General features: G+C 53.6%; 3 protein-coding genes across 10 annotated transcripts; 1 reads left to right on the forward strand and 2 right to left on the reverse strand.

Annotated features, from left to right (window-relative positions):
• Positions 1–20: 20 nt before the first annotated feature.
• Positions 21–13,501, forward strand: Gtpbp3 (GTP binding protein 3). Of its 7 annotated transcripts, NR_157146.1 has the most exons (11): positions 2,605–2,717; positions 2,948–3,195; positions 3,305–3,391; positions 4,212–4,414; positions 4,772–4,844; positions 4,943–5,086; positions 5,302–5,467; positions 5,954–6,232; positions 6,416–6,813; positions 13,032–13,141; positions 13,230–13,501. NR_157146.1 is itself a non-coding variant. In NM_032544.4 (9 exons), the coding sequence occupies exons 1-9, from the start codon at positions 2,665–2,667 to the stop codon at positions 6,639–6,641; spliced, it is 1,479 nt and encodes a 492-aa protein (NP_115933.2). In that variant the 5' UTR covers positions 2,605–2,664; the 3' UTR covers positions 6,642–7,155. The 7 variants fall into 7 exon arrangements, 2 of the variants coding, with proteins under 2 accessions (XP_006509800.1, NP_115933.2); NR_157147.1 differs by lacking the exons at positions 13,032–13,141; positions 13,230–13,501 and having other exon boundaries at positions 4,532–4,844; positions 6,416–7,155; NR_157144.1 differs by lacking the exons at positions 13,032–13,141; positions 13,230–13,501 and having other exon boundaries at positions 4,216–4,414; positions 6,416–7,155.
• On the reverse strand, positions 11,630–25,683 carry Plvap (plasmalemma vesicle associated protein). Of its 2 annotated transcripts, none has more exons than NM_032398.2 (6): positions 25,228–25,646; positions 22,341–22,437; positions 21,478–22,184; positions 20,897–20,954; positions 20,714–20,795; positions 11,630–12,282 (listed from the first exon to the last, which is right to left on the reverse strand). In NM_032398.2, the coding sequence occupies exons 1-6, from the start codon at positions 25,591–25,593 to the stop codon at positions 12,276–12,278; spliced, it is 1,317 nt and encodes a 438-aa protein (NP_115774.2). In that variant the 5' UTR covers positions 25,594–25,646; the 3' UTR covers positions 11,630–12,275. The 2 variants fall into 2 exon arrangements, with proteins under 2 accessions (NP_115774.2, XP_011240644.1); XM_011242342.2 differs by having other exon boundaries at positions 11,637–12,282; positions 21,407–22,184; positions 25,228–25,683.
• On the reverse strand, positions 16,713–19,573 carry Gm46041 (predicted gene, 46041). The gene has a single exon (XM_017313039.1). It carries the CDS (start codon positions 18,229–18,231, stop codon positions 17,173–17,175), a length of 1,059 nt encoding a protein of 352 aa, XP_017168528.1. The 5' UTR covers positions 18,232–19,573; the 3' UTR covers positions 16,713–17,172.
• Positions 25,684–26,149: the final 466 nt, after the last annotated feature.

A 26,149-nucleotide genomic window follows, 5' to 3' on the forward strand; every position in this document is an offset into this window, starting at 1 on the left:
CCGGTCCCCGCCCGAGTGTTTTTCCTTTTCTTCTTTCTTTCTCTCTTTCTTTCTTCCTTCCTTCCTCCCTTCCTTCCTTCCTTCCTTCCTTCCTTTCTTTCTTTTTTTGTACGCTTCCTTCTTGCCCGCCCACTTGGATCTACCGTGCTTGTTCAGGCCGACACTGAGAAGAACTTTCTTCCACCCTCAGCCCTTCAGTCTGTTTACCCATCTACAAAGTATTGAGGTCAAAGGGGTGGATTCTGAGCCGGGTGCGAGAGGGAGGACCTGGCTGAGTGACATACCTGAGAACAATACCTCAAGTACCCCAACTGGAATGTAAGTAATTATAGCAGGTCCTGCCTGCCCCCAGGGCCTTTGCACATACAGTTCAGGTTCTGAAAACATATTACTGCCCTCTGCTCCCACACAACCCTTATTACTACAATACAGCTTCCATAAAAGGATAAGGATTCAGGTGCCAAATTTATCAAATAAACACAATCTTGAGGCACTCACTGCATATAAAGGTGTTGCCACAAGTTGTACACCAATGCGGACAAGCGTCACCTCGCACACACAGATAAATGGAATAAAAGAGTCCCGCTAAAGGGCACGACTGGTGTGACTCAATCAGTAGATCGCTGGCCCAGCACGGAGCTACCAGCCCTGCACTCAAGAGGCAGAAAGATCGGGATTTCAAAGGCATCCTCAGAGGCCACATAGCAAGTTCATGATCACCCCGGGCTTCCAAGACACTGTGTCAAAAAAGGGTGGGCCAAGCTGTTGAGATGTCCCCGCGGTTAATAACACTTGTAGCTCTTCTCGAGGACCAGGGTTCGGTTCCTGCACCTACACTTGCCAGTAACTCCAGAGCCAGGGGATGCTAAATATGCCCGACACCAAAGCTTACACATCGTTAAATAACAAATAGGCCTCAAAAAATAAAGCCACTGATTAAATGAATTTCAGATATACTGGTATGTTCTGACAACTACACAAAGAAATGTTGTTTGTCTGAAACTTTTATGTTCTGGGTGATCCTAGGTGGGAAGGGAGGCTGTCAAAAGTCCAGCTTGCTGGGAAATGCTCAACCACAAAGCTAAGCCTGATACCAGATTTTTAAAGAATGTTTGTTTGTTGTGGGCAGGAGCGCTTTGGCGAGTGTATGGAGGTGAGAGGACGGACACCTGTGGAAACTGATTCTTTCCACCATGTGGGTCCAGGGGATTGAACTCAGGTCGTCAGACTTAGAAGCAAGCACCAAAACCCACAGCCCTGATCTCCCATGTTTTCCCACTTCAGAGTGGCCCACCCTGAAGTCCTGTGAGCACTTAGTAGGTAATGAGCACTTGCTCTAAACGTGTTAAGATGGAACCACGGGGGCCGGGCACTGGTGGCGCACGCTTTTAATCCCAGCACTTGGGAGGCAGAGGCAGGCGGATTTCTGAGTTCCAGGCCAGCCTGGTCTACAGAGTGAGTTCCAGGACAGCCAGGGCTACACAGAGAAACCCTGTCTCGAAAAAAACAAAACAAAAACAAACACACAAACAAACAAAAAAGATGGGACCACAGGAGATGGACAACGTCACTGTCCCTGTTTCACAGACTGAAAGTAGGGCAGATGGGAACCTGAGGGCTTTGAGACTATACTGTACCCGGCAGCACTAACTAAAGAGCGCCCGCCCGCACAAGTCGAGAACCAGAGAATTGGCAGTGCGAGGGCGCTCGCGAAGCCCCGCCCGCCCAGAACCTGGTATTCGAGCCTGCTCCTTCACCCCGCAGTTCAGTGCTGTCCCGGGTTAACCCGAAGTTAACTGGAGGCCCCAGGATGCCTATCCCGGAACACACATCGGACCTGCGGCCAACCGGGACCCCGAAGAGGGCGGGGAAGCCAGGGCTGGAGCTGGGCTGGAACCGCCAGAAAGGCTTCCTTGCCTGGGGATGGCGCCTGGCTAAAGATACTTGCCCAGGAGCTGCAGCTGGCAAAGATGGGGTAGCGGGGATCAGTGAAGAGACACAAGAAGGGCCAGGAAGAAACTTCCCAGAAGTTTGGACCAGATTTTCCCTGACCTAGGGCGTGGCTTCTCCCGGAACTCATCCCCTGCAGTCACTAAGATGCTTTGAGTTTTCTGTCTCTAACTGGGTGTAGAATACCCCGACCCCACCTCCCTCGTGATGGTGAAAGGACAACTTGCACAAGTCTGGTCTCCTTCACTAAGCTGATCCCGGGGATAGAACTCAGATTGTCAAGTTTGGCAGCAAGTGCCTTCTGCGCTGCCTTTCATGGACTTTACAGTCGGAGCGCACACATAGCTTCTTAGCTTCTCTAAGACTACGGAATGGGCACAAGGAAAAGAAGGGCTCGAACCACCGCTGAGATATATCCTGCATTTTCTTCCTCCCACTATTGTGTCAGATACCTGTTGCTCTAGGAACCGAAAACTTTGCTCTGTGTTTCCGCGGGACACTCTTGCGTTGTACACACCCGCATCCCAACTTCGTTTCCCTTGGATCAGCCAATAGGAATCAAAATCTATAGATAGAGGGCGGGACCTCCTATAGGCGATCCAATGGTAGTTGAGAGTCGTACCGCTAAGTCACACCGCAAAGGGGCAGGACTTTCTTCCCGAACTTGAAGCCCTGCGGGAGTGTCGGCCAAGGTGCTTGCAAAATTGGAAATCCATGTGGCGTGGGCTGAGCGCCCTGGTGACCCAGGCGGCGTGGGCGCCCCTCAGGTGAGTGGCACGGACCCGCTGTCACGCGCTAGACGTTGCTTTAGGACCCAGGTTTGCCCCTGAAGTTCCAGACCCCGTTCCTCCTCCCGCAGCTGCCGTGTCTTTCCAAGCCCATCGCCTGGCCACCGCTCGTACAGCTTGGGCATCAACGGGCGACCATCCCTCCGTCCATGTTCACCCCGAGGCTCGGGTTTCTGGATGCGCTTACTCGTTTCCTTTCCGATCTCCAGGCTGTGCGCACGCTGCAGCACCAGTGCAGAGTCCTTAGTCCCCAGCAGCACCATCTTCGCACTCAGCTCCGGCCAGGGACGCTGCGCCATCGCAGTGATCCGCACCAGCGGTCCAGCTAGCGGGCTCGCGCTCCGCAGCCTCACGGCGCTCCAGGAGCCGCCTCCTGCCCGCAGAGCCTGCCTGCGCCTTCTCCGCCACCCGTGCTCCGGGGAGCCACTGGACCGCTCACTCGTCCTCTGGTTCCCAGGTGAGGGGCCGGATCCGGGAGCCCACGGCGCTCGTGTCCGGGTCTCAGTCCCCTCCAGGAGTCAGCCCGGGTCGTGCCCATCCCCTAACTCTGCTTTTTTCCATACAAGGACCCCAGAGTTTCACGGGTGAGGATTGCGTGGAGTTTCACGTACACGGAGGTCCTGCGGTGGTCAGCGGTGTCTTGCAGGCATTGGGTGAGGCTCTGTTGAGTGGCACTGTTCCTGGGGGAGACTAAAAGGTATTGGAGATAGACTGCAAAACACATTGTCATTTGGGAGAAGAGATGTATCATATTAACCCAGGCCTTCTAGATGACTCTGCCAGTAAAGGTGATTGTTGCCAAATGTGAACCCGAGTGGTGAAAGGTGAGAATTGATTCCTGCAGGCTGTCTTTTGACTTCCTGGTGTCACACACACACGCAGAGACTTCAGCATGGGGAGGACTTTGAGGAAAGCTCAGACTCAAGTGCATGTTTGGTGGTAGTTGTTTGGAGGAAGTGCTAAGTCCTATTTAGGGAGTTGATGAGTAGCTGGTACGATGTACCAGCGTACAACCAGGCTTTCTGTGATTTCTGGGTGGTGGGGATAGGGAGGGTCTTGCCTTTTCAGAAAGAATTGTGTCACCTTTACTTAATGTGTGTTCATCCAACAAGTTTGCCACAGGAAGCCCCTGATGGCCAGCACTCTGTCAGTCTGGGGCCTGCGTGTGTAATCAGCACTGATGGGGAGGGGCAACTGCAGGTGACCTCAACAGCTTGCTGGCCTGGGTTCTAAGAGAGATATCTACATCCCCCAGATGGGGTGTGGTGGTCACACCCAGTAACTGACCACTGACCCATTAGGGTCCAGCCCAAAGAATCAGTGAGCTTCCTGTGATTCCTTACAGGATCAGGGGACTCTGACGAAGTTGTGTCACCTGAAAACCCACCTGGGGTTTGGTTTGTTGCTCTGCTGGCTGTTACCTGCCATTGGATGGGGACTCAGGAGCTTAGGCCTTGTGATGCTTTCCTGCAGGTAGTGTGCCAGGACTGCGGCCAGCCGAGGCCGGAGAGTTCACCAGGAGGGCATTTGCCCATGGCAAGCTGAGCCTGACTGAAGTGGAGGGACTGGCAGATCTTATCCGTGCAGAAACTGAGGCCCAGCGTCGACAGGCTCTGAGGCAGCTGGATGGGGAACTGAGCCAGCTCTGCCAGGGCTGGGCAAAGACTCTCACCAAGGCAAGCCTGCATGTTCACCCATTCATGTGTTCTCTTTTTCTCTTTAAGATTTATATTACTTATATTGTTTATGTTGTGTTTATGAGTGCTCTATTTGCTTGTATGTCTGCACACCAGAAGAGGGCATCAGATCCCATTACAGATGGTTGTGAGCAACCATATGGTTGCTGGGAATTAAATTCAGACTTCTGGAAGAGCAGCCAGTGCACTTAAACCAACAAGCCATCTCTCCAGCTCCATCCATGCATCCTTTAGAGAAAGTTCTAGGCCTGTGAGAGGCCAGTCTGGTTGTATAGATCAAACTGGAGTTAGACCTGAGACTGAGAGAGCACCTGTGACATCTCCCCTCCTCCCCAGGCTCTGGCCTATGTGGAGGCCTACATTGACTTCGGAGAGGATGATAATTTGGAAGAGGGTGTGTTGGAGCAGGGTATGTCTGGTTTTGGGGGAGTTGGGGCTGGCATTCAGCCCCCCCTGAGACCTTGCTGATAGCTCTCCCCCCCCCACCCCGCCTTTTCCCTCTCACAGCGGACAGAGAAGTTCGAGCCCTGGAGGTGGCGCTGGGTTCCCACCTGCGAGATGCTAGGCGTGGACAAAGGCTCCTCTCGGGGGCAAATGTTGTGGTCACTGGACCTCCCAATGCGGGCAAGAGCAGTCTGGTGAATCTACTCAGTATGTGGGGTTCAGGAAAGGATGGGATGGGCTTCTTCTGGGCAGGGGTGCAGCATCCTAGGGTTGCTGGACGCCTCCTCCAGCTGCAGCTTCCTGGACACTGTGGTGGCCCCACTGGTAGCTCAAAGCTACGAGAGTGGCAGACAGCGCCTCCTGAAAGTGAGGGCTTTTACCTCCACTCCGTGGTTCTTAATCACATTGTCCCTGACATTCAGGCCAAAAGCCAGTGTCCATCGTGTCCCCAGAGCCTGGGACCACCCGTGACGTGCTGGAGACTCCCGTGGACTTGGCTGGGTTCCCTGTCTTGCTGAGCGACACTGCAGGGCTCCGGGAAGGCGTGGGCGCTGTTGAGCAGGAGGGTGTGCGCAGGGCCCGCCACAGGTAGGTGGAAGGCTGAGAATGTGGCGGGCGACCAGTGACCTTTTCTCCCCATGAGTCGATTTCATGGAGGCTTCGTAATTTGAAGAGCAATCTTGACCTGTGTCCCTTGGTCCCTCCCCCCACCCCTCCCCGAGTCTCGTCAGTCCTCAGGCCACCTCACAACACTCACAGCCTGTCCTCTTCTGTGCCCTGCCCTGCTTTTCATCACTCTTCCCTTGGCCATGCTCTCAACAGTTCTGCCAGGTCTCCACTGAAGCCCCGCCCCGCCCCGCCCCTTTAGCAAAGTCCCACCTGTGCAGGCTCTACCCCACCTCATCCTGCCAAAGTCCTGCCCATGTGCCAGACAATGGCATCTGTTCTGCCTTTTGCTCTGAGCCACGCCTTACAGAGGTTGTTCATCCCTCAGCTGAGCTGCTCCTCTGAGCAGCACCAACAGTGCCTTCCCAGGATCCTCCATGGTTATGCTTCATGGTCCTTCCTCCCCAGGCTGGAGCAGGCTGACATCATTCTGGGGGTGCTGGACGCCTCCGACCTGGCCTCCTCATCCAGCTGCAGCTTCCTGGACACTGTAGTGACCCCACTGCTAGCACAAAGCCAAGACAGCGGTGGGCAGCGCCTCCTGCTGCTGCTCAACAAATCTGATCTGCTGTCTGCTAATGCCCCAGCCTGCGACATAGCCCTGCCTCCTCACCTGCTCCTGTCCTGCCACACGGGAGCCGGGATGGACAGCCTCCTGCAGGCCCTGAAGACCGAGCTGGCTGCGGTGTGAGTCCCCTTCACCCACCTTCAGCTTCATCAACCAAGTTCAGATGTAAACAGAGTTGCTGGCTTTGGGCTCAGACCTATCCCTCAGCCTCAGTTTCTTTCTCTCTCTGCAAAAAAAGGTTTCCATGGGAGGTCTTTTTCCAAAAGTGGCTGAGTGAGGCAACTGGGTCTTGTCTTTGGCAGGTGTGGGGACCCATCCACAGGACCACCGCTCTTGACCCGGGTCAGGCACCAGTACCACCTCCAGGGCTGCCTGGATGCCTTGGGCCACTACCAGCTGGCCACAGACCTGGCTCTGGCGGCCGAGGCCCTGCGCCAGGCTCGGAGGCAACTAAATCACCTCACAGGTGGAGGAGGAACGGAGGAGATCCTGGATCTCATCTTCCAGGACTTCTGTGTGGGCAAGTGAGGTCCAGAGCCTGGGACTCAGCCTCGGAGTTCCCACAAGGTCATGATCCAAGATGGCAAACCTAGCAGAGGGCAGGAGAGCACTGGCGTCTGCAGCCCTCCACAGTGAGGAGAGAGACATGGATCAGGGATCTGACAGTGGATACTTCCTCACCCCCGATGTCGGGATTAAGGTCAGCATCACCTTGCCAAGTGCCTGAATGATGTAGTGCTGGATGTGAAACCCGTTGCATGTTATATGCTGAGCCACGACAGGGCTTCTCTGTGTAGTCCTGGCTGTCCTGGAACTCACTCTGTAGACCAGGCTGGCCTTGAACCCAGAAATCTGCCTGCCTCTGCCTCCCAAGTGCTGGGATTAAAGGCATTTCATTTTTAATTACCAAAGGAGAATGAAGAGTTCAGGAAATCCAGAAGCGTGTGTCCACAAGGATCAGTCAGCCTTACCTTCTAGAACTTTGCTGACGTGCTTCTATTTATGGCATCGTTTGCCAATTAAATACATTTTTAAATTTTTACTTGTGTAGTAGCATGTGGTACCTGGAATGAGTATTGCTGTGACAGTTTCATCCAAGTATCTCCTGTGCTTTGATCATGCCCTTCCCTTATCTCACTTGCTCAGTCCCTGCTCTCACTAATCTCCTTCCTTTCCCTCGAACTCAGAAATCCGCCTGCTTCTGCCTCCCACGGGCTGGGGTTAAAGGCGTGCGCCACCACGCCCGGCTTCTTTTTTCTTTTTGGTTTTTTGAGACAGGATTTTTCTTTTCTTTCTTTTTTTTTTTTAAGAAGCAATACTGGGACAAAGCACCTTGGGTCATGCTTTCTTTCTTTCTTCCTCTCTTTCTTCCTCTCTTTCTTTTTTTTTTTTTTTTTTTTTTTTTTTTTTGATTTCTTGTTATATTTAAGTACACTGTAGCTGTCTTCAGACACACCAGAAGAGGGCATCCAATTCCATTACAGATGGTTGTGAGCTACCATGTGGTTGCTGGGATTTGAACTCAGGACCTTTGGAAGAGCAGTCAGTGCTCTTACCTCCTGAGCCATCTCACCAGCCCAAGACGGGGATTTTTCTGTATAGCCCTCGCTGTCCTGGAACTCACTCTGTAGACCAGAAATTCGCCTGCCTCTGCCTCCCAAGTGCTGGGATTAAAGGCGTGTGCCACTACGCCAGGCTCCCTTGCTTTTCTTAAATCATCCTGAGATTTTTCTGACTGGTAGCTACACAGTTAAAGAAAATGTCCTTCTGTGCCCTCCCCCAGGGCTTTCACTGCCTGTTAATCTTCAGAGCCACAGGACCACACATCCCCACCTGGACAGGGTGTGAGGGACCACAGCTGCAGCTCAGCAGCACCAGGATCCTGGTGCCACCCAGTCCTCAGGCTCTTACACCCCACACAGCATTTCCATTGTGCTCCCTGTAACTGGGGATCAGATCGCCCCATTTACTGCTGAGCACCCAAGAACTTTTTTATTCTCCCCCCCCTCCTTTAAACAGTTATGAATCCCTGCAGTCATCGCCACTCAATGAAAACGTGACTAATATGGACCCAGTGCTGGTGTCAGGCCTGTGCCACCATTGGGGGGTCCGCAGCACACACGGGGAGGTCAGAGGACAACTTGCAAGGGTCTTCTGCAATAGCAGTGTGGGTCTCGGGGATCGAACTTGGGCCATCAGAGTTGACAGCAAGAGACTTCATTATTTCTAATTATATATATATGTGTGTGAGAGCAGAGGCATCCCTGGAAGTGGAGTTCCAGCCCACGGGCGCTGGGAACCACTCACATCTTCTTGCAGCAAACGCCTCTATCTGCAAAGCCATCGTGCAGATATTTTTATTTTATTTGTATTTATTTTTAGTTTTGTGTAGATGGCACTGGCCTCAAACTTCCAGGCATCTGTGCCCTCTCTGTTTCACCAGTGCTAAGAAAACGGGGCTCGGAGTGGCCTCACCTAATGGCCTCTGGCTTTGGGTTTCAGCAGTCAGTTACACCCCACGTTGAACCTTGTGGAGAGCCTTCTATCGTAGGCAACATTGTAGGGTGCTGGGGCCACTTGGGTCTTGTCTTCCTGAGAGTAAGGCATGATGGCTCTATGTGACATGACTACAAGGAGGCCTGATGTTGCCTGGGACTTGACTGTAAGAGGACAATGCTAGCTGGGTGTGGTGGCGCACGCCTTTAATCCCAGCACTCGGGAGGCAAAGGCAGGCAGATTTCTGAGTTCGAGGCCAGCCTGATCTACAAAGTGAGTTCCAGGACAGCCAGGGCTATATAGAGAAACCCTGTCTTGTAAAACCAAAAAAAAAAAAAAAAAAAAAAGAGGACAATGCTGCTGTGTCTGTTGCAGCCGCAGCCCGCCAGCAGAGGGCGAGCGTTCCTAGTGTAACTCCACTTCCCCCAGGCCAAGTGTGTCCTAATTGATGACTTGTCCTCACGCCTGTCACCTCAGCACCCCGTCCAAGCCAGGCTGGGTTATAAAGCGAGATCCTGTCTTGAAAAAAAGGGGAAGGGTCCCGAGCTCCCAGGAGGAGCCATGGCGCCTCAAGCTGGGCGGGGCCGCCCCTCTGGGCAGCTCGCCCGATGTAGGCCACTTGCCTCGGGGCTGGCACACAGCTGCATGGAGGCCTTGGCCGCAGTCCCTTTTTTCCAAGAAGGGTGAGGAGTTTGTGGGAAGCGACGGGGGGGGGGGGGGTTATTTATAGAGAACGCAGGAAATCCCCAAAGAGTCAGGGCCTCACCCAGCGGAGGCAGTCGGACCGGGCACTTGGCCCCCTTCCGCCCCGGAGCCCTGCCTGGGGCCTGGGAGCCTGGATGAGACTAGGGGCCGAAGGGAATCCAGAAAAGCTGCCTGGAGGAGGGGTCTGGGCAGATAAAACTGAGCCAAGCCCCTACCCCATGGTGTTTGTGTGTGTGTGTGATGTTATCATACACGTGGGTGTGGGGATTCTAGGGGACATACTGGCCAGAAAAGGACACAGGTCAGGTCTCAATTCTGTATCCAGTGTTTAGCATCCTCCTCTCTCTGCCCACAGTGCTAGGGTTACAGGTGCACAACTATACCCTGCTTTTATATTGGCAATTGAGACTCAGTTTCTCCTCTTTCAGCAACAAGTACTCTCACCCAGGGAGCTAGGCAAGGAAAAGCATAGCCAGGCATGTTAGTGCGCCAGCGATCCCAGCATTGTAGAGGCAGGAGGATCTCTGAGTTGGAGGCCAGCCAGGCTATGTAGCGAGCCTCTTGTCTCAAAACGAAACAAATGAACACAAATGAAGCAAATAAACTTTGTTCACCCTTAAGTCCTGATCAGATATTCTGAGAGCAGCCAGGGCTGAACCCTGTCTGTAAGCTGCCAAAGGGGCTGAGAAACTAGGCTGTAGGGTAATGGGGAGCCATGAAGGATGTGTGACCAACAGAGGGCGGGTTCAGAATCCATGATGAAGAGGACTGTGCCAGTATAGGACCCTCCTGAGGCAGCGCTGGGGGCAGGCTTTTGTTTTCTCATGTCAGCAATGTAGGCCTCTCTGCCTGGACACTTCAGATTCATTATCACAACCACTGTGGTTGTTAGAGGTGGGTTCTTACTGTGTAGCCCAGACTGGCCTGGAACTCTTGGGTTTAAGCAATCCTTCTGCCTCCCAATCATGTTAGCTGAGAGTACAGATTTGAAACATGGTGTCTGGGAAGAGAAAACAAAGGCTGAGTTTGATCACCATCTGCACCCAGGCCAGTGGCTATCAGACCTTCAGTCAGGTCGACTTCATCCCAGAGCTCAGGCGCAGGTCCAGGGCCCGCCCCAATTCCTTGGGGCCTTCATCCCAGCCATCCAGGCAGCCTCCCAGGCTGACCCCTGGTGGCCTGGTTGGCGGGGCTCCAGCCGAGTGCTTCCTGCAGTGACAGGCTCTGGCCCATATTTCCGGATCCAGGAAATATCGCCGCTTTGTCCCCAAGGCAGAGTGTGGCACACAGGCTGTGTGATTCACCTCCTGCTCCCACAGGGGCCAACGCTGGAGGGAGCAGCCGCCTTCTGCCTTCATGTTTGTCTGCTTTTCCCTCGATGGCTCCAGCTTGCTGCTGGGATTCAAGGACAGCTGGGCTGGACATTAGAGGGCTGCCCTTGCCCTTCAGTCCCCTGCCTCAGCCTCCCCACCAGGGACAGACCTGTTTCACCACGCTGGGCTTCATTCTGTTGCATGTTGTTTCTGTAAGGGCTACTATTTTTTTTTTTTTAAATCTGTACCAACCTGAGGAGATGCATCTTTCAATATGTTTGCACCAGAAGGCAATAGGATAGCTTTTCATTTTTATTTAGTCCTGATGGTTGAAACAGGGTCTCCTGTAGCCCAGGCTGGCCTTGTAGTCCCAATCCTCCTGCCTCAGCCTCTTCAGGTCTGGAATAACACCACACCCAGTTTATGTGGTGCTGGAGATGGAGTCCAGGGTGTCATTCATGCAACACAAGCACTCTACCCACTGAGCCACAGGGTTGGGCTGAAAGGTGCATGCCACCCGCCACAGCTGCCATCTATTCATTTAAAGATTCTATGTTACCTTGATTGCACCACCTGCATGTGTGCTGCCTCTGGAGTTCAAGAGAGGGCATCAGATCCCCTGCATGTAGTTGTAAGTTGCCATGTTAATGCTGGGAACCAAACCCAGATCCTCTCTAGGAGCAGTCAGTACCTAACCTGCTGAGCTGTCTCACCAGTCCCCACTGAGCATGAGAGTCATCACTGTCCTCAGGAGGCTGAGGTAGTGAGATCCAGAATTCAAAGCCAACTTGGCATGCATAATGTGACCTTGTTTACAGAATAAAAACATAAATAGAAACCAGCCAGGTGGTGGTGGTACATACCTTTGATCCCAGCCCTTGGGAGGCCAAGACAGGCATATCTCTGAGTTCGAGGCCAACCTGGTATACAGAGTGAGTTTCAGGATGGCCAGAGGTACAGAGGGAAACTCTGGCTTAAAACAAACAAACACACACAAACAAATACAAACCAGTCTTCAAAGGACTTTCATATTTATTATGTGCCAGTAATATCTTTAGGGGGCTACAAGCAAAAGCCTCCCTCTAGGGCTCTAAGATCCACCCGGAACGCTCATCTACAATTGAGGCCCTTCCTTGTGAGGAGGAGGGGAACCAGCGGACTCTGGAAAAGACTTTAAAACCTAATGGGAATCCTGTGGGCGTGGTGGCTAGAACCCTTCAGGGGAGGCCTGGAGACTCTCAAATAGGATCTGGAAACCCTAGTGGCCTTTAAGAGGGAGGCTGGAAACTCCCAAGGGAGCTGAAGGCTGGGCTTCCTGTTCTCACCTCCCGGGTCAGGAGCAGAGTGATAGGAAACCGGAGGAGTTGCCTAGGGTGGCAGCTGAGCTGTGGGTGCTTCATGTGTGGGTGGGGCACCATCCGGGTCACTGCACAAGGGGTCGATGTGAAGTCATCTCACAGCTGTGTGTGCCTTAAATCCAGTGTCTGGGGAATGGCGGGGATGCAGGGGACAGTGAAGGGGTGCCAGAGAAGGCGTGGGGGTGGAGGCTGCCGGCAGGCACGGCGGGTGTCCAGCACTGTGGGCACCTGGCTGCCCCCATCCACAGGTGGGCGATTCTGGCACCCAGCGTCCTGCGGCAGCTGGGTCCTCAACCGCTGGGAAGGAAGAGCAGAAAGCTTAGCAGTCACCAAAGGCTGAGGGGCCCAGGGGCTACTCTGCAGCAGGGGCATGGCATGGCTCTGCTGTCTCCTTCTCCCATAACCCTTGGTAAAGTGGGGCTGGGCCTCCAGGTTAGACCTAAGCTCCAGAAGGGCCCTAAGGTTTGTCTCTGCTACACAGCCACCAACGAGACTGAGATTCTGGGAGGCCCCACAAGGTTCTAGGGATTTGAGACCAGATTATCCAATGCAGGCTGGCTTCAAACTCGGACCTCCTGCCTCAGCTCCCTCTGTGCTGGGATTCTGGTTTCTCTTTTAATCTCACTACGAAAACTGTTGGAATGAACCTATGCACTCTCTCCATGGCTGCCCAGTACCTTTAGGACCAACCACGTACACAGCTTCCAAAGCTGACACCAAGGTCTCATTCCTCCCGCTGTTCCACAACTGGGACATCAGCCCCACCTAAGTGCCAACAATTCCAAGAGGTTTCCGCCCCACCCCCACAGCATCCCTCAGGCTGGAATGGTCCCCCGCCCCCCACCCCCGCCTGGCAGAGGAGCTCCTATGGGGTCAGAAGTGGTGCTGAGGCATTTCCTGGTGGGGGTGGGGGGTCTGCAGCCAAGTCTGGCTTCCTCTCCCCCTCCCTCCCTTCCGTCCCCAGCTCTTCCCGGGGCCCCTAGGCTCTCCTTCAGGCTGGCTCTGGTCCCCTCCCTGACTGCCTGGTGACCTCTGTTCTTGCCCAGGTCACTTCCTCTGGATTAACCAGAGTGAACCCATTGTAAATCTCCATGTAGGCCAAGCTCCGTGCTGCCCACAGCCTTCTGGAACCCGCAAAGTCCTTCACAGCCATGAGGTAAGGCTGGGTTCCCATCTCCTCACTCGCCTCCCACTGGTCACTCTTTCCAAGGCACACTTCCCAGAGTCCCCATGCTCCTCCCTAGGTCCTTTCCTTAGTGAACTTGTGGAAGATTCCAGTATAGTCTTCCCACAGTGTCAGAAAGTCAGATAAGAGAATCATGGCCGAGAGAGGGCTCACTGGGAGAAGACACTTGAAAGCTTCGTGACCTGAATTTGCTCCCAGAGCCACATGGTGGAAGGAGACAACCAACAGCTACAAATTGTCCTCCGACCGGCACACGTGCTGTGACGTGCACATACACCATCAATCATTGTAAAAAAAAATAAATAAATAAGTAAAATAAGTTACAAACACATCCTCTTCTAGGTCGACAGATGCTTGGCTGTATGCTCACCAGACTGCTACACCTATCTTCTTTGTTTGTTTCTGAGACAAGGACTCTCTGTGTAACCAAGGCTAGCCTTGAACTCACTCTGTAGACCAGTGTGGTCTCAAACTCATAGATACCCTCCTGCCTCTGCCTCCTGGCTACTGAGATGACAACCACAGGTTATCACTGCTGATCCAAATAAGTCTGAGTATCAGGCCACTCCCGAGTGTATTTCAGCAAGGGCAACTGGGAAGTGGAGACTGAGGGGCCTTGTGAGGCCCTAGGCCATTTCCTGATAAGGCTCCTGAGGTGCCAGACCTCAGTCTGCTGCTGCAGTCTGGACCAGCTGGTTTCATGTGGTTCCCCCCTCAACCCCTACCCCCGCCCCAGACTGTCCCTTGGTCTATACCACTCAGCCTCTGATTCCTCAGGGCTGTGAGACCTAAGGTGCATATCAGGACTTACAATGGCAGAGGAGGCAGGAGGGTTAGGAGTTCAAGGTCAACCTCAGCTACATAGGGAATCTGAGATTAGTCTGGGCTACATAACACCTTTTCTAAACACACACACACACACACACACACACACACACACACACACACACACAAAGAAAAAAAATAAAACAACAAACCAATCCCAGCCAGACACCTTTAATCCTAGGACTTGAGAGGCAGAGGCAGACAGATCTCTGAGGCCAGCCTGGTCTACAGAAGGATTTCCAGGACAACCAGGGCTACTCAGTGGACCCTGTCTCGGAACCCACCCACTCAAATGTGAAACCTTCTGGCACAGAAAATTGGCTGTAATAACCAGACCAGCAGGTTGATCTCATTTAAAGGAAGCACTGTGGGCTGGAGAGATGGCTCAGTGGTTAAGAGCTCATACTTTACTGCTCTTCCTGAGGACCCAAGGGCAATTCCCAGCACCCACACCGGGTAACTATAACTGCCTGAAACCCCACAGCTCCCGGGGCTCTGACCCCTCTGTGGACACTACATTCATGTGCACATACTCCCCCCATGCACATAATTAAAGTAATACAAATATCAATAAAGGAAGCACTGTGGGCTGGTGAGATGACCAGCGAGTGAAGGGTCCTCCCAGAGCCCATTGACCTGAGTCCAATCCCAAATCACACAGAGTAGAAAGAGACCATGGACTCCTACCAGGTGTCCCGCTGTGCCTTGGCTCTCACGGGGACAAACAAATAAACCTGATAGGCTTTTTACATATAAGGAAGGAAGAACAATTGTTTTGATTATTCCAACAGCATGTGGGTTTTCCTCACCACCGCTGACTCCTGTCAGCAGTGCAAACAGACAAGGAGATGGTGCAGTGGGGGAAAGCGGTCACCATGCAAGGGACCTGCATTGCAGTCCTCAGGGCCTAGATAAAAAGACTGGTGCTGCCCAAGCATGGGGTGCACAGCCTTAATCCCAGCACTCGGGAGGCAGAGACGAGAGGATCTTTGTGAGTTTGAGGCCAGCGTGGGCTTGCCTCAAAGAAACAAAAATAAAAATAACAACAAAAAGCTGGGTGTGCTTACACCATCAGCTGTGACAGAAGTATCTGGAGGAGGCTGTGGCTGGGCCCAAGGAGCTGCAGGTTCAGGGAGAGACCTGGTTTCAAGGGTATTAGCTGGACACTGACAGAGGGCACACATGTCCTGGCTTCCACAGGCAGCGCAGCACACACAAAGACATTTTGGATACTAAAATTCTTTCTTTTTAAAAGTTGGTTGTGGGGCTGGTGAGATGGCTCAGTGGGTAAGAGCACCCGACTGCTCTCCCGAAGGTCAGGAGTTCAAATCCCAGCAACCACATGGTGGCTCACAACCATCTGTAACAAGATCTGACGCCCTCTTCTGGAGTGTCTGAAGACAGCTACAGTGTACTTACATATAATAAATAAATAAATCTTAAAAAAAAAAAAAAAAAAGGGCTGGTGAGATGGCTCAGTGGGTAAGAGCACCCGACTGCTCTTCCGAAGGTCCAGAGTTCAAATCCCAGCAACCACATGGTGGCTCACAACCATCTGTAACAAGATCTGACGCCCTCTTCTGGAGTGTCTGAAGACAGCTACAGTGTACTTACATATAATAAATAAAAATAAAAAAAAAAAAAAAAAAAAAAAAAAAAAGGTTGGTTGTGAGTGGAGGATATGGATCCTGAAGAGGCCACTTCCTGTAGCCAGGCAAGACTCCAAGGGGAGCCTTCAACCAAGAATGTGTCCTACCTATAAGATGTGCAGGAATAAAGAGAGCAGATACAGGGGAAATGGTGGACCAATGACTGCCCCAAATTGAAACCCATCTCATGGGCAAGAACTAGTCCCTGACACTATTAATGATATTCTCTCTGCTATGCTTGTAGACAGGAGCCTAGCATAACTGTCCTCTGAGAGGCTCCACCAGCAGCCGATAGAAAGAGATGCAAAGACCCACAGCCAAACATTGGCTGGAGCTCTGGAAGTCTTATGGAAAAGTTGTGGGAAGGATTGAGGGACCCAAAGAGGACAGGGACTCCACAGCGAGACCAACAGAGTCTACTAACTTGGACTCTTGGGGGCTCCCAGAACTGAACAAACAACCAAAAAGCAAGCTTGGGCTGGACATAGGCCTCCCTGTACAGATGTAGCAGATGTGCAGCTTGGTCTTCATGCGGGTCCCCAAAACAACTGGAGCAGGGGCTGTCCCTGAGACTGTTGCCTGCCTGCCTACCTGCCTGCGGATCCTGTGCCCCTAAATGGACAGCTTTGCCTGGCCTCAGTGGGAGGGGATGTGCCTAGCCTGGCACTGGGAGGTAGGTTGACACTGAGAGGGGGGCCTCCCCTTCTCAAGAGAAAAGGGGAGGGGTAGTGGGGAGAGGACTTGTGTGAGGTACTGGGAGGAGAGGAAGGGTTGGTATTGAATTGTAAAGGGAATAAATAAGTACATTTAACAATAATAATAAGTTGTGGCCACACTTTTAATCCTAGCACTGGGGAGGCAAAAGGCAGGTGGTTCTCTGAGTTTGACACCACCTTGGTTTACAAGGTAAGATCATGTCTCAAAATAAAGAAACTCATTAATTAAATGACACTAAAATGGGGTGTGGAGATGGGGGTCAACCCAGACTCACTTTCCTCTTTTGGTTTTTCAAGACAGAGTTTCTCTGTGTAGCCCTGGCTGTCCTGGAACTCACTCTGTAGACCAGGCCGGCCCCAAACTCAGATTCTCCTGCCTCTGTCTCCTTAGTGCTGGGATTAAAGGCAGCAGCACCACCACCCAGCCACCCCAAAGTTGATGAAGAAGAAAGGTTGAGTTTGAAATCATCAAGGTTGAATAGCCACACATTGTCTTGAAACTACACAGACCCAGGTTGGAGCTGTGCACCTGTGTAGTCAGTGTGCAAAGGAGGGAGGGAATGAGGCGCAAGAAGGCACTGCCCTTAAGTCTGGATGGTGAGGATGAGGCCCCGGTGGCCATGGCCCCAGCCACAGGGGAGGGCCCTTCTAGGTACCCTGAAGACTGACAGGAGGGGGCCAGACCTAAGTGAGCATTGTCCCTCAGAATAGGCGCCATTCAAGATAAACAATGTCAAAAGCATTTCTGTTCTCAAGGGAAACCCTGCGTGACCCTGGCAAGGGCCTCAGTTTCCTCCTCTGAGAAGTAGGATCAGAATAGAAACTTCCCAGCCAAAAGGGTCAAGGGTGGGGGGTGGAGGGAGGCTGGGCCTTGGGGGTGAGGTGGGGGGAGCATGTGAGGAGGCTGGGCCTTGGGTGGGAGATGAGGGGGGGAGCATGTGAGGAGGCTGGGCCTTGGGGGTGAGGTGGGGGGAGCATGTGAGAAGGCTGGGCCTTGTGTGGGAGATGGGGGGGGGGAGCATGTGAGAAGGCTGGGCCTTGTGTGGGAGATGGGGGGGGGAGCATGTGAGGAGGCTAGGCCTTGGGTGGGAGATGGGGGGGGAGCATGTGAGGAGGCTGGGACTTGGGATTGAGGTGGTGGGGAGCATGTGAGGAGGCTGGACCTTGGGGGTGAGCTGGGGGGAGCATGTGAGGAGGCTGGGCCTTGGGTGGGAGATGGGGGGGAGCATGTGAGGAGGCTGGGCCTTGGGGGTGAGGTGGGGGAAGCATGTGAGGAGGCTGGGCCTTGGGTGGGAGGTGGGGGGAAGCATGTGAGGAGGCTGGGCCTTGGGAGTGAGGTGGGGGGAGCATGTGAGGAGGCTGGGCCTTGGGTGGGAGGTGGGGGGAGCAAGTGAGGAGGCTGGGCCTTGGGTGGGAGGTGGGGGGAGCATGTGAGGAGGCTGGGCCTTGGGTGGGAGATGGGGGGGAGCATGTGAGGAGGCTGGGCCTTGGGGGTGAGGTGGGGGAAGCATGTGAGGAGGCTGGGCCTTGGGGGTGAGGTGGGGGGAGCAAGTGAGGAGGCTGAGCCTTGGGTGGGAGATGTGGGGGGAGCATGTGAGGAGGCTGGGCCTTGGGTGGGAGGTAGGGGGAGCATGTGAGGAGGCTGGGCCTTGGGTGGGAGGTGGGGGGAGCATGTGAGGAGGCTGGGCCTTGGGGGTGAGGTGGGGGGAGCAAGTGAGGAGGCTGGGCCTTGGGTGGGAGGTGGGGTGAGCATGTGAGGAGGCTGGGCTTTGGGGGTGAGGTGGGGGGAGCATGTGAGGAAGCTGGCCCTGGGGGTGAGGTGGGAGGGGAGCTTTCCAGAAGCCCAGGGCCCACTTTTGTCTCCACTCATCTTTTTGAATGTTTTCTTTGCTCTCTCCCATCTTCTTTCCTTTCTTTCAAAAAAAAAAGTATTCACTATGTAGTCTTAAACCCCTGCCTGGGTCTTCCAAGCGCTAGGCTCACAAGTCTATGAGTCCAAGGCTGACTCCGCACTGCCCTACCTTTTTGCAGGATGATCTGGAGCTGGAGGCCAGTCCAAGCTACATAAATCAGACCCAGTCACAGAAAAACCAAGTGTCTGAGGCTCTCAGTAGGGCTGGAGAGACAGCTCAGCAGTGAGCCTGCTGCACTTGCCAGGACCCAACTGCAAGTCAGGGGACAGGGGACACTCAGTATCCTCCTCTGGCTCCTCTGGGCTCTAGGCACCATGTACCCATGTGCCACAGCGTGCATGTGTGAGTGCGCACACACATAATAAAGATCAGATATGGTGGCGGACACCAGTAGGACATACTGAAGAAGTGGAGGCAGAGAACTGACTTTGAGGCCAGCCTGGATTGTATATTGGGGCAGGATGTGATGTCACACGGCCTTAAGTTAATCCTAACACTTGGGAGACAAAGGCAGGCCAACTCATCTGTATGAGTTCTAGGCTAGCCTGGGCTACAGAATAAGTTCCAAGTGAGCCAAGGCTACAGTGAGACCCTGTCTCAAACAATAAATAAATATTTTAAAAAGAGGCTGTGGGTGACTGACACAAATCTGGTGACCAGGAGATGGTGGAAGAGAGTTGAAGTCTACGTCTTGAGACTCAAAGAGATTTGGTTTAAAATCACAAAGACTGTGGCTGCAGAGAAGGCTCAGTAGTTAAGGGTATTCTCTGTTCTTTCAGAGGACCTGAGTTCAATTCCCAACAACCATGTGGTGGCTCACAACCATCTGCAATGTGATCAGATTCCTTCTTCTTGTGTGTGGACAGACTAGCAGACAAAGCGTCCACATACACAAAGTCCTGCTCTGGCCCTTGGAACCTAAACTGCTAACAAAAATTAGATTCCTAGGTAGTCCTGGATGGCCTTGAACTGTTAATCCTCCTGCCTCAGCTTCCTGAGAGCTGAGTTGTGACCCAGTCACCCAGGTGATGTGACCTGAATCAGAGTGGCCGGGGCTCTGCAGGGAGCCATAGCTGAGTCACTTTCCCTATAACCACATTCCAGTGTTTCCAGCTGATGACTGGGCTCCTGATGAACTGTGTGGGGTGTGGGTGGGCATTAGGCCAGGACCTGACCAAGTGCCTGATGCCCTGGTCCAGCTCAGAGGACAGACCTGAACCTCTACCCCTTTTCTTCCCTTTAGTTTTTTGAGACAGGGTTTCTCTGTGTAGCCGTCGCTGTCCTGGAACTCACTCTGTAGACCAGGCTGGCCTCGAACTCACAGAGATCCTCCTGCCTCTGTGTCCCGAGTGCTAGGATTAAAGGCATGCACTACCATGCCTGGTTAGCTGCCTTCTGTTTGAGACAGAGTCTCACTCTAAGGCTCTTCCTGCCTTAGCCTCCAGAGCACAACACCATCCTAGCTGTCTAGTTTTTTCCTTATTCTGTGTGCAGTGCACCTATAGCATGGCTGTGGTATGGAGGTAGATGGAAGACAATTGGAATCCCATCTTTCTCAGTGTGTGGGAGTTGGGGTGGGGCTTGGGCTGGCAGCAAGCTACTTTATCTGCTGAGCCTTCTTGCCAGTCCAATTTCCATTCTGTAAAAGTAAACGGTGAGGCTCCTGGGGTAGGGCAGGTAACTCAGTGAAAAGCCAGCTGTGGGGCAGCAGGGCCTGGGTTTTATCCCAGAACCTTGGCAAAAGCTGAGTGTGCTGGGCGGGGCAAGCCCCTGCGATGCTGGGGGATGGCAGCTCTCCAGAGCACTTGCTGGCCAGCCAGCCTGGCCTACTTGGTGAGCTCCAGGCCAGAGAGCAGCCTTGGACCAAAAAATGGTGGCTGTTTGTGGTGGTACGTGACTAATCTCAGCACTCAGGATCAGGTCTCAGTTCTAGGCTAGTCTAACCAACATATAGAGACCCTGTCTCAAAGTGCCAGATGCCAAAACGATGGTGGAGGGCCCAGCAGGTTGGCTCCATGAGCAAAGTGTTCCGAGTTCAGTCCAGGACTGGCGTGGTGGAGAGTTCTTTTGACCTCCACAGACATGACACAGTACATGTCTGTCCACATACAATAAGTTAGTAGGGAAAATGTAAGTCCATAGTGGATGACTACTGAGGAACCACAGCCGGGGTTAGCCTCTAGCCCAGCCCTTCACACACACATCGAGACACAGGCTGTGAGACTCAGCCTCCTTGTGGCTGCCTCCTCTCCATCCTCCAGCTCACAAGTACTCCCTCTAAAGCCCTGGCTTGCCTGCCTGAAGTAGGGTTGCCTGCCATGCCCTAGTATACAGCAGGTGCTCCATTACGGAGGCATCAAGTGTGAGCCCTGCCTCTCTCTCCACCCTGAACCCCAATCTGGCTTCCTTTCTCTATAGTTCTGGGATCGACAATCTCACCTGGGTTGGGCAGCAGGGTTGACTACAGGGAGCCGCTGAGACTCCAGGATCCTTTTCTTGAATTCCTCCAGGCTAGCTGGATCTATAGAAACAAATGAAGATTCCTGATGAGCAGTCTAGGAGAAGAGAGCTGGGGTGTGGAACCAGGAGTCCCGACTCCAGACCCCTCTGGCTGTTACTCACCAATGGGTGGAGGGTTCGGGGGTGGGCCTGAGACTCTCGGCGGGACGGCTGGCAGCGACTATGGGAAGAACAGGAAAGAAGTTTGAGGAGCTGCTCTCCTCTGTTCCCTACGAAAGCCTGAGCTACCTAGTTGGGATTTTGTTGGCGATTTTTTTTTTTAAATACAATATCTCTGTGTAGCTCTGGCTGGTTTCAATCTCACAGTGGTCCTTCTGCCCCTACAATGACGAATGGAATGCTAGGATTAGAGGTGGACGCCACCATGCCTGTCCTAGGGAATCTAGATCCTATCCCAAACCAACCTGGGACACCATCAGAGGAGCCTGACTTAGGTGGGAGATCAAGGCCACGACAGCCCCGACGTCACCTCCAGCAATCACATGTCCCCCTAATTCTTCATTAGCCTCAACCCCCTTCCAAACCTGGTTCCCACCATCCCTGCTAAGAGCGGAGCTTCCCGGCCCAGCTTCCCTTCCTCAGAGGCATCCTCCGGCCTCAGCTTCCACCTACCACCAGGCTGACCTTCCCAGGACCCCAGGCTGAACCCGGGGCACTGGTCCCCACCGGCGGGGAAGGCCCACCTTGGCCTTGACGCAGGTGTCCAGCGCGCTAATGCGCACATCCACCTCGGTGCGCAGTTGCTCCAGCTCCCGCTTACGCGCCTCCAGTTCGCGCTCTAGGTTGTCCCGCTGCGCGCGCAGCGCCGCCTTCTCCTCCAGAGCCAGCTGCGTCTGGCGCGCGCACTCCGCCCGTAGCTGGGTTTCTCGCGCCTGCGCCTCGGTCCCGGCGCGCGCCCGCGCCTCCTGCGCCGCCTGTGCCGCGCGCTCTAGCTCCAACTTCTGGCGCCGCAGTTCTGCATTCTCACGGGTCACGCGCTCAATGCCGGCGCGCAGCCCGCGGGCCAGCTCTTCTATCTTGGTGGTCATGATCCCGGGCAGGCTCTCGCAGGTCCGACGGAGGGACGCGTACTCCGGCATCAGCTGGTAGTGGTAGGGCAGGGTTTCCAAGGTACGGTAGATCAGCGAGTCCCGCCACGCACTCAGCACGTCCGCCTGGAACTTCTCCTGGTCCAGTGGGATGCACAGGGACTGCACCTTGCGCAGGTTCTCCTCGGTCACCTGCTGCTCCTGCTGTTGCCTTTCGCGTGCTTTGCCACAGGCCTCCAGCTGCTCTTCCGCCTGCCGCTTTCCTGCCAGCAGGCTCTCCTTGTCCTTGGAGCACACTGCCTTCTCCTTGGCCACCTCCATCTCCAGTGTCTTAACTTTTTCTCCCAGCTTGAAGAGTAAAGCTGGAGGTGGGGGCAGACGGGGGTGAGCCCAGGATGACTTCTGAGCTGCATGGTGTTCTCCCACCCCAGCTGTGTGTGACTGTCCTCCCTCCCTTTCCCCCTCTCCGCACACCCCTCCCACAAGCCCGTCCCCGCCAGGCCAGGACCCGAATTCACCTTCGCAGGTCTTGTTGACCTCCTTCAGCTGTTCCTGGCACTGCTTCTCGCTCAGGATGATAGCGGCGATGAAGCGATTATAGTTTATGTAGGTGATCTGCAGGTTTGGACATGTGACACAACTCAGCACCCATCTCCACGGCTGCACACACAATGACCTCCAAAAGGGACCGCCAAGAGTTTTACCAGAGCTGATGGGCTTGAAGCTCCATTGGTAGAGTGATTGTAGCTCAGTTTATGAGGTGATTGTAGTCTAAGATGCACAAAGCCCTGGGCTCAATAACAAGGTGTTATTGAATAAACAAGGCGAGGTGCCTCTTACCTGTAACTTTAGCACTCAGGAGTAGGACATTTACCGTAAGTTAGAGGCTAGCCTGAGCTACAGAGGAAGACTCTGTCTGCCTTTGTTTGGGATGGATTTCTGTAATCCTAGCTGTTCTGGAATGCTCTATACCATGCTGATCTCAAACTCAGAGAATCTGCTGGCTAAAGGTGTGCAGTACCACGCTGAGCAAGATCCTCTCTTAAACACAGAGGTTGGGACTGGGGCTCAGTTGCTAGAGTACTTGTAGCTCAGTTAATACATCGCTTGTAGCTCTCAGTTGCTAGAGTGCTCGTAGGTCAGTTGCAAGAGTGCCTGCCTAGCAAACACAAAGCCAGGTTTTGTGCCTACCACCACAGAAGCAAGCTGTGGTGTGCGCCTGTTGTTTCAGACAGTTCACCATAAACCAAAGGTCATTCTGGGCTACATAGTAAACGGCTTTGTTTTTTTTTTTTTGGGGGGGGGGGAGGTGTTGTTTTTTGTCTTTTTTTTTTTTTTTTTTTTTTTTTGAGACAGGGTTTCTCTGTGTAGCCCTGGCTGTCCTGGAACTCACTCTGTAGACCAGGCTGGCCTCAAACTCAGAAATCCGCCTGCCTCTCCCAAGTGCTTGGGATTAAAGGCATATGCAACCACTGCCCAGCTGGAAATTATTAAAATGTAGAATGAGGGCTGGGATGTCACATGGGGACAAAGTTCACACTTGGCAGAGAAGGCTCTGAGTCAGGGTTAGCTCCAGATGCTGTATGCAGATTTGGTAACTGGAAATTAAAATCCAGAAGCCCTGTGTTCTCCAGTGAGGAAGTCTGGGAAACTGGGTGGGTGTGAGAATATCAGCAATGATCCTGACCTGGGGCCCTAAACCCAAGAAGCCCTGGGCAGCTCTGCCTGAGGAGAAGCCTGGGCTTCGGGGTGCCTTCCCTGTCAGGCTAGTCTGAGGGAGGAGCACAGTCCTGTCCTAGTGTCTGAGGGAGGAGGCTGGGTCTGTGGTAGTGATCTGAGAGAGGAGGCCACCTCTATCCTCAGGCAGCCTAGGACCCTGTCCTCTCCAGGGGAGATCCTTGCTTCACCCCTAATTTAGTGCCTGCCAGCACCCCTGCTGTTGGGTCAGAAGCTGCCTCAGCCTGCAGCCTCTTGTTCTCCTTGTGGCAGTGTGGAGGTGTCTTGGGTGAACACAGTCGGATGTGTGTAACATCGTACTGGGACTGTGTGGGGACAGCTATCTCCAGGACCTCAGTTCTGTAACTGTCCCAGGTCACAGTGGGCTCCTTCCTATCTCCTACCACACAGTATTCAAAGACAAGTGCCCCCCCACCCCACCCCCTCTCTGACAAATGTCTATGTACCCCAGGGTAGACTTGAAGCAGCTCTTGCTGCTTTAGCTCGAAAGCATTAGAGTGATGTACATGCTCAACCCTGCTCGCTAATGGGCCTGGAGCACAGAGCTTCACCCATGCTGGGCAAGGGCTGAGCTCTGAGCTGGCCCCAAGCTCTGCTCACCCTTGTCACACAGAGGGAGACCCTAGCCCTCTGAGTCTGTTTACCATCTCTGTGAAGCTGCCTTAAGCAGGCACAGGGCAGGCACTGACAGCAGCAGGACCTGTTGTGAATGCCCAGGACCCAGCTAAACGCCAACTGCAGACAGACAATGCTAGGGTCTGCATGTGTTCCCACCCCCACATTCACCCAGAGAGTTCCTTCCACTCCAGGGGCCTAGCCATAAAATTATGAATTTCTGGTTTATCCCAAGAGAGATTTTGTTATTAAATTGAAAGATCAGAGAGCCCAGCATAGTGGTGCACACCTTTAATTCCAGCACTTAGGAGGCAGAGGCAGGCAGATTTCTATGAGTTCCAGGACAGCCAGAGCTATAGTGAGACCCTGCGTCAAGAAATAGATAGATTAATTATTAATTAATTGAGTGATCAGGCCTGCAAGGCAGTTCAGTGGGTAAAGACAATTGCTGCTAAGGCTGACAAAACTTGAGTCAAGTCTTCCACACGGTGGAAGGTTGTCCTCTGATCCCCACACACAGGTTACAGCATGCGGGTAGACATATGCGTGTGTAATAAATACATTTAATTGTAAAAACTAAGCCACCTGCAGCAAACTCTTCCTTGACAGGTGATGTCTGCCATGGAGAAATCACAGTCACAAGATCTTCATCAGGTACATGGGGTGACCCACACCTATTATCCCAGCACTCAATCTACTGAGGCAGAGAACTGTTGTGAGTTTAAAACCATCCTGGGTTATACAGTCATACTCTGCTGGGGGTGGGATTAGGGAGAGAGAAAGGCTGTAGCTCAGTGGTGTTGCATGTACTACACCAGGCTTGACCACTGGCTGGTCATCCTAGAGTCCTGGAGGTGGAAGCAGGAGGGTCAGGAGCCCAAGGCCATCCTTGGCTACACAGTGAGTTCTACACCAGCCTGAACTACATGAGGTCATGTTCTAAATAAATGAAGGAGTGTGTGTGGGGAGGAGGGAATCCAGATTTCTTCCCATGGAGTTTAGCATTTGGGCGCACCCAGGGCTGCAGCCCAGGGCACACATGCCGCCTCTTACCAGGTCGCCTTGGCACTGGCGGAAGCTGGCGTTGATGCGCTCCATCTCACGTCGCGTAGTCAACAGTTGCTGCATGACTGTTTCCTTGACAAGCAAGCTGATGTTCAGCTGTTTGCTCAGGTTAGCCTGTGAGGCAGATAGTCCAACCACCTGGCTGTACAGGCTGTCGGCGCGGATCTCCGTGGCGCGCAGGCTGGACTCAGTGGTGGCGTGCACATTGCCATAGATCATGAAGAGGACCAGGCCCAGGATGATGAGGAACTGAATGAGCGACACGAAGAGGAAGAAATAGCGCAGGTAGTACCAGCAGCCGCGCTGCTGGTCCCCCGTGCGGGCGTATGGGCTGCGGTCCATGGAGAGCCCCATTTGCGCAGTGTCCACAGGGCGCACTGTCTGGCGTTGTCTGCCTGGCCAGATCTGAACTGCGCCAGGCAGGGGGGAGTGTTTATATTACTCCTCTTAATGCTTCCTCTGCCCGGCTCCTTCCTGGCCAGGAGGAAATGGGGACTGTGGGTTATCACAACACTCCCACCCAGGCTGTTGAGGAACTGACTGACAGTCTGGGCAGCTGTGATAGGTGGAGGGCGGGGCACTCACTGGGTGACTGAACTGGCTTCCCCAGCCTGGTCCGGCCTCAGTTTCCACCACCGCCACTCTCCCACTCCAACCCCACACACCCCACTTTAGATGGGCCAGACAGTGCCCTCTGCTCCCGGGACGTGTTATCTAACAGTCCGGTGGCTAGGCGCAGAGGAAACTAAGGCACAAGTGAGACAAGAGACTAGCCCTGGCCGGGCGGTGGTGGCGCACGCCTTTAATCCCAGCACTTGGGAGGCAGAGACAGGCGGATTTCTGAGTTCGAGGCCAGCCTGGTCTACAAAGTGAGTTCCAGGACAGCCAAGACTATACAGAGAAACCCTGT

The sequence above is a fragment of the Mus musculus genome, chromosome 8 (genome assembly GCF_000001635.26).
Source record: "Mus musculus strain C57BL/6J chromosome 8, GRCm38.p6 C57BL/6J".
Lineage (NCBI taxonomy): Eukaryota > Metazoa > Chordata > Mammalia > Rodentia > Muridae > Mus > Mus musculus.